We start from the raw sequence: 7,238 nt of genomic DNA on the forward strand, positions 1-7,238 counted from the left end.
CTTATTAATATTAGAAGTAAAATTGTTTCTACATGCTAATGTAAGGATAAAATTACACAATTTTAAGCATTAGGGATAAAATTACTTTTAATTGTTGAACCCTCACGCATAAAGTCATTAATTGTCTCAACCAAACACACTCGAATTCACAGAACTTATTTTTCTACCATTACATGAATCTGGTTTATTGAAAGATTATGAAATCAGTTCTGGAGAAAAAGACTATAAAATCGATTCTGTGTGTAGTCTGTTTCTCGTTGTTATGCTAAAAACAGTTTCAAACACTGTTTAATATTTCAGATGATATTGAAAATACAAATTCAAACTTCTCTAATGTACTTTGAATTGTAATTTTTTAATTATTTATTTCGAGATTTAATATTTTTTATTAATAAAACAATTAGCATTCTTCTTAAAAAAAAATGAATGAGTTAAATAAGAAAAATGATGAATTAAAACCTGCACTAGAAGATTTGTATTACACACATATATAAATGACTATATCAAGTTAAGATTAATAAATGTTATTGGAGGGTTAGATTGGGTGAAAATTAGAATTACAAGGTAAAATAAAAACGATCCCAAATTATATCATAGGGATACTTGAGAAATTTAATAAGATACAAGGTTCAAATTACATATTTTACCAACTTAAAAAGGGAAGAAACTTAACAGTTGACTGAAATAACACTAAAAATTATAAGTAAATAAATAAAATAATAACACGAATTTGGCAGCTTGTTTTCTTCTTTCTTCTTTCTCCTCCCTCCCTCCCTATCTGAGTAGAAGCAGCAGCAGTTATATAAATGGAAGGAAGCAACCCTTTTTACATTTACGAGGACCGCCCCCAAACTTCCTTTCTCTTCACTTTTTCGTCCCCTCCATCTCCTTCAATCTATTCAATTTACTCCTTTCTCTTCCAGTTCCATCTCTCTCCGTCTTTTCTTCACTGCCTGAGCCTGATCTCTTCTTCGCCTGTAAGTTTATCTCTGATCTCCTTCACTTCGTTTTCTGAATTTCTGCGCAAATCATTCTTTCTTCGTTTTCTAAATCAGCAATGTCATTGATTTGGATTTGGATTTGAATTGAATTTATCTCATTTCGATCTGAGAATTTGAGATTCGATTGATGAATTTCTTAAAAAAAAGGAAGATGAAGCTTTTCATTGATCTTACACTCTGTAAAGGTTTCATCTGGCCTCTTCTCGATCTGTCTATATATTTAATTAAAAAAATATTTATTGTTTTTAATTTCATAATTTTGCTTCTATCAGAAGCTGTTTGGGTGTTTCAATTTCCCCCCCTGAGTTTATTCATTTTCTAATGTCCTTTGAATACTGATCAATTTGATATTTTTTTACAATTTCACATTAATAAAATAAGTAATTTAAATAAATATAATTTCACTCTCTGCAACTGGTTCATTTCTTCTTCTTTCTTTAATTTCCAATTTTGTTTCCATTATAAGACTTTTTAATATCTAATTACGATAACTTAATCCATAAATAACTCTGTTTTCAACCATTTACCAGACCACACGGTGGAGCAATGAGAACAGAGATGAGAAAGATCTCAAAGGTACGTATGCAGTTTCTTTTCTCCGATATCTTATTTTCCGGCGAGCTGAGATTGATTTTTTCTTTATATATTTAATGTGGTTTTCATTTTTCAGCCGGCATGGCCCAAAATAGTTGCCCGGAAATGGCTTAATATACAAAGCGGAGCAGACGAGTTTCATTCAGATTACGGCAGAAGAGGTAAGATTTCGGATTTCGTGGTTTAACAATATCGGGTGTCTCGTACCGGACTAATTTGTACCGTTTCGTTTGGCTTCTTTTAGCAGAGAAGACTGAGAGAAGAAAGAGCTGCTCAGACGAGGACTATTACGTTTTCGTACCTGAAGATTTTTCAGGTACTCGTTTTTGAAAGGAAAAAAAAAAAACATTTGATTATGGACCGCCACTTGACTAAAGGTTTCGTACTGATTCAGATCGGTCCCGTCAAATCTGATTACTTTTTCCAAATTTGATTGGCTCTGAGCCGTCAGATCGGATCAATATCTAACTATAACGTCAAACTCAATTTGTACGATTAAGAAAAAGAGCGTGAAACAAAGGGTTCTGATGTTTTCCGGTTGGGTCCCAATTTGGTAGTTGAGACTCTAATCTTGTGGTGCCACGTGGATTAGGAGTTGTTTGTTTTTCAATTTCTGTTTACATATTTTTGTTTTGTTTTTTATTCTGATTGTGGGTTTTTGAAATTAATTAGAAGGGTTGTTGATGGAAAACAGTAACGGACATAAACGGTCGAGAATGGAATCGGAAGGATCACCACCCACTGATTCTCTCAATCTCAGGTCTGATATTTTTTAATTTTTATTTCTGAAATCTTATTAGTGGATATTATGGTCATTCTGTCAATTCATTATTTATTCAATATATATGTCTCGTGATTTTTGTGATGGTTGTGTGTATTCATTTTTCTTATTTTCTCTGAGGTTGGTTCAACTAATTTGACTAAAATATTCGGATAATGTTCAATTTTGCTGCTAAACATTTTTCCTGTCAGAAATTTATGCATAATGTTTCAAACACTTCAATTATGAGATAAATATTATACTATTAAAAAAAGTACGTTTGGTTTACCTACTGTTTATTGTTAGAAAATGTTGTTATTTTTAAAAGAAAATAAATAAACAAGAGGTGTCTAACTAAACATCCCAATAGATGAATGCAATAATGAGTAATTAAGGGGAGGAATTCAATTAGGATTTATGATATGATGTTGGTATAGTTTGTCAGAGCCAATCTGGCAATGAGGATAATAGCATGGTACTACAAAAAATGACATGTCATTGATGTTTGACTCTTAATTTTGGGGGAAAACTACGTGGTGGGGTTAATCAAAATTAAATTAAGATGCTTATGATCTGGCCATGCTCTAATAATTAAAACTTGTTTTCCTTTTTCATGTAATTAACAGGATGTTTGTAGGGACATGGAATGTAGGAGGCAAGTCTCCTCATGATGATTTGAACTTAAGAGATTGGCTAAGCTCACCTGCTCCTGCTGACATCTATGTCCTCGGGTATATTTCCTTTCCTAATTGAGTTAAAAATGGCTTTTAATCTTTTCAATTAAGACTAATTAAATCCCCAACTGATTAATTAGGAGTTAAATGCATTCATTGTCATTAAAGTAATGGGGTATATATGGCGATGATCACAATTATAGAGTTTAGATAATAAAATAACTGAAATAATACATTTGTGTTGATGAAGTTATTAAAAGCAAAGATCGGTCTCAGAAAATTGACATAGAATCCATGTAAACAACACAACACAATCCAATTTTATGATATATTATGTGGACGACTCAGTGACTGTCGTACTGGAAACTTTACTTTTTAAACATAAGTTTCATAAAATAATCTTCAAAGTAGATAAGGATATGAAATGCATGAACACTATTAAAGAGAAGTGTTCGTGCAACATAGATAATAGTTTCGTGTTTCGTATCCGCTTCCATTTCCATTTCTGTTTTCTAACTATATATTTTATATATATATAAATGACATTTTCCTGTGTTTGATTCTATTTAAGTTTCCTTGCATATTAGTTAAAATTGACAAATATAATTACATTATTGGCATTCTTTTAACATGTATGATGTATCGCTTTCTAATGGTACCACCTGCCGTTTTAGACAAGGTTAATGACCATAAATTATGAGTTGAAGGGTCAAAATTGAACCTCTAAAATTTTATTCTGGAAGAAACTGACCCTGAAAGCCAAATTGAAATACAAAATTGACCCTTTATTGCATTATTAGATCCATCATCCGCCTAAGTACTTGCCTCGTAATTTCGAATCCTCAATCTATAAAAAAGTTTTGGACTTAACTAATAATTACTATTATGTCTTGTATCAGGTTCCAGGAAATTGTGCCTCTAAATGCAGGGAATGTATTAGGGGCAGAGGACAATGGGCCAGCTGTGAAGTGGCTTTCCTTAATTCGACAAGCCCTTAACAAAAACAAGATTAATGAGCATGAAATCCCCCAATATTTCAGCAATGCCACTGAAGTGAAACAGCCTGATCAACGAGCTGGTACTATGAACTCCAGACTCAGCTTCTCTGACTTGCTCTCGATGCAACAAGATGAGCTCGGCGAGGACGGTTCTGAAAAAATATCAAACTTGAATTTAAAACTAAGTTTGAATGAAGAAGAAGAAGAAGAAGGTTCAGTTCCAATGCAGCAAAAGTATTGCCTAGCTGCTAGTAAACAGATGGTTGGGATATTCTTATGTGTGTGGGTTAGATCCGACCTTTTTAAGCATATCTCTAATTTGAAGGTCTCTTGTGTTGGTCGTGGCATTATGGGTTACCTTGGCAATAAGGTTAGTTGAACAAACTTATTATTGTTCATTGTTTGTCTGAATTTCCTAGGCTTGAATGTAATTACTTAAACTTGTTTTTGTTTGTCTAATTTTGGTAAACAGGGGTCAATTTCGATAAGCATGACATTGCATGAGACAACATTTTGCTTTGTTTGCACACACTTGACTTCGGGAGAGAAAGAAGGAGATGAAGTCAGAAGAAATTCGGATGTCACTGAAATATTAAAAAAGACAAGATTTTCTCATTCGTGTCGAGGTCCTGATAGTATATTGGATCATGAGTAAGTTTTTGGTCTCTGCCTTTTCAAACAGCAAACATTAATTGATGCTAAAGTTTCTTGTGAAACACTGATTGATTGTATGTAAAATTTTGTTGAAATCAGCAAGGTTATATGGCTTGGAGACTTGAATTATAGACTTGCAGCGGGATGTGGAGACACGCATGAATTACTAAACAAGAATGATTGGCAGGCACTTCTAGAGAAAGATCAGGTAATCATCACTGCCTGCTCTATATTACTGTTTCATTTCATTTTGCAGTTACGGAAACACTGATAATATAGTTAAGATTCAATTTTACTTTTAACGTTTTTGACGTAAGAAATCATTAATACAGACAGTAGTCGAGTCACTTTTTGACTGCTTAGATGAAAAAAAAAAAACATAAATGCATTAGATACGGGTTAGGCTTATTTTTGCCCACCCATGCTAAAACGAAGTGTTTTAGCATAAATCGGGAGCACAACCCTTCATCTGTTGAGAATGCAATCAACAATCCGCATAAGTAGATAGAAAGGTGGGCAGGGTCAAAATTGCCCTTATAAGGAGTGGTTTTCAATGGTAGAGCGTGTGTCTGTATCCATCTCTCGAAAAGTCCTGATTTATGAGTTGTGTTTTCTAGGTTCAAAATTGCTCTACATATCATTATTTAGGGCTAAAATTGCTCTAAATTAGAGGGCAAAATTTATGATTTCTTATGATAGGGTATATATGTACTTTTGGACAAAATTATAATACCTTATCTCTAAATAATAATTATGTCAAACATATCAAGTAAATGTTGGAAATGGACTAATATAGTGATTATATGATGCGGCAGCTAAAGATAGAGCAAAGAGCTGGTCGTGTGTTCAAAGGATGGGAAGAAGGCAGGATATACTTCGCTCCAACATACAAGTACCTTACAAATTCTGATGACTACGTTGTCCAAACCTCAAAATCCAAAGAGAAACGACGAACTCCTGCTTGGTAACATTTCAACTCTTTTCCTTCCTTAATTTAAATTAACAACTTGACTTAATTTATACATAGGATAATACATAATCTCAACTCTGGCCTGCTTCTATATTTAAAACATATTTGTATTTGTTTAGTACTAGTTGTTTATGCAACTTGTATAATTAAATGACACTAGTAACCAATAGAACATGAAGATTTCTTCCAATCGAACCGAACATAATAAACTAGATTAACTTCCTCCGATGACAACGTGGTCTAATGGGGACACTCTGACCAATTATCATCAATGTGGAGTAGAGATAGAGTTGACTTCAAGCATCTGCATACTGTTTTTGCCTTTGAATTAAGCATCACTCTTACATATAATATAACATAGTACAGTACATGTTTTGTCTTTTTTTAATTAATGTAAACATGTTAATGTGTTTGCAGGTGTGACAGAATATTGTGGAAAGGTGAAGGACTTAAACAGATGTGGTATGTAAGAGGAGAGTCAAGATTTTCAGACCATAGACCAGTTTATTCACTGTTCTCAGTCAAAGTCAACCCTTCTAATCCAAACAAACCCTCTAAAATATATAATCATCCACCAAGGTCTTCAACAAGTTCTGTTTTGCAATCATCATGTGTAGCCAAAGTACAAGCTGAGGAATTCTTGATCATTTCTAGGGCTCAAAGCTTCATTCACACTGCCCCCAGATTAAAGTAGCCCGATATCGATTCGAGTTTCGTGAGACGCTCCTTGGTCTGTTTTTGTTTGATATATAATGTATATAATAGGATTGAAAAGAAATTGGAAAGGAAAAGCAAGATGAAGAAGCTTCAGGACCAAACTCGTACTCAACTATTCAAGTCGCGACATGTCAGTATAGTATTATCGTTGATGTGTCGTCTTTTGAGTGATTCAGAACCAGTTAGTTCCAGACTGCATTAGACTTTTTAGTGTTTGCTTTTGCAGAAGAATGTTTTTTTATTTATTTAATTTGATATTGAAGTGTTTAGGGAAAGGATTTTTGTTTTTGCTATAGAGTAGGTTATTTTACAGGAATTGGGATGAAAAGTGGTAGTATTAGCTTTATGCTTCCTGGAATTAGACCCTTTTTCTGTCAATTTTGTTTATCAATGTAATAATTTTAGCTAATGCAAATTTCATCAAGAAAAGGAAAAAAAAAATAATCTAAGTTTTGCAGTTTTCTGTATTTCCAGCTTGTGAACATATTGGTTACTTACATGAAACTTTAATTAACGTTATTCATTTAATTTGAAAATTGTATATTTACAGTTCAAATTAAGTTATTTATAGTATCTCTGTAACCATATTACACGTATAAAACGAATTGTTAAAAGATGCGAATTTCAAACATATAAGAAATGAATAACTTTTTTTTAACTAAATTTTATGTTAAAAGTAACTTTCCTAGTCATGTGATTAAAAATAAAAGATCAGAAACTTAATGTATTGATATGAAAGATTATGGACTCAATTAGAGGTATTAAGGAGCCGAACCAATATCAAACCTAGGTAAGTTTGTTAATGGCTCGTTAATGTCTCGAGTCGAGCTTTCACTAGGCTTTGGTCGAATTTGACAGAACCGAGCTTTT

General features: G+C 32.9%; 1 protein-coding gene across 7 annotated transcripts; it reads left to right on the top strand.

The window, feature by feature from the left end:
- Window positions 1–775: 775 nt before the first annotated feature.
- Window positions 776–6,835, top strand: LOC136206772 (type I inositol polyphosphate 5-phosphatase 8). Of its 7 annotated transcripts, none has more exons than XM_065997936.1 (11): window positions 776–977; window positions 1,532–1,577; window positions 1,672–1,756; window positions 1,840–1,911; window positions 2,290–2,355; window positions 2,993–3,086; window positions 3,929–4,397; window positions 4,500–4,678; window positions 4,781–4,889; window positions 5,497–5,645; window positions 6,069–6,835. In XM_065997936.1, exons 2-11 carry the CDS (start codon window positions 1,548–1,550, stop codon window positions 6,343–6,345), a joined length of 1,530 nt encoding a protein of 509 aa, XP_065854008.1. In that variant the 5' UTR covers window positions 776–977; window positions 1,532–1,547; the 3' UTR covers window positions 6,346–6,835. The 7 variants fall into 7 exon arrangements, with proteins under 7 accessions (XP_065854008.1, XP_065854009.1, XP_065854003.1 ...); XM_065997937.1 differs by having other exon boundaries at window positions 1,843–1,911; XM_065997931.1 differs by having other exon boundaries at window positions 777–977; window positions 2,268–2,355; window positions 2,982–3,086.
- The last annotated feature ends 403 nt before the right edge of the window (window positions 6,836–7,238 follow it).

The sequence above is a fragment of the Euphorbia lathyris genome, chromosome 9, assembly GCF_963576675.1.
Source record: "Euphorbia lathyris chromosome 9, ddEupLath1.1, whole genome shotgun sequence".
NCBI lineage: Eukaryota > Viridiplantae > Streptophyta > Magnoliopsida > Malpighiales > Euphorbiaceae > Euphorbia > Euphorbia lathyris.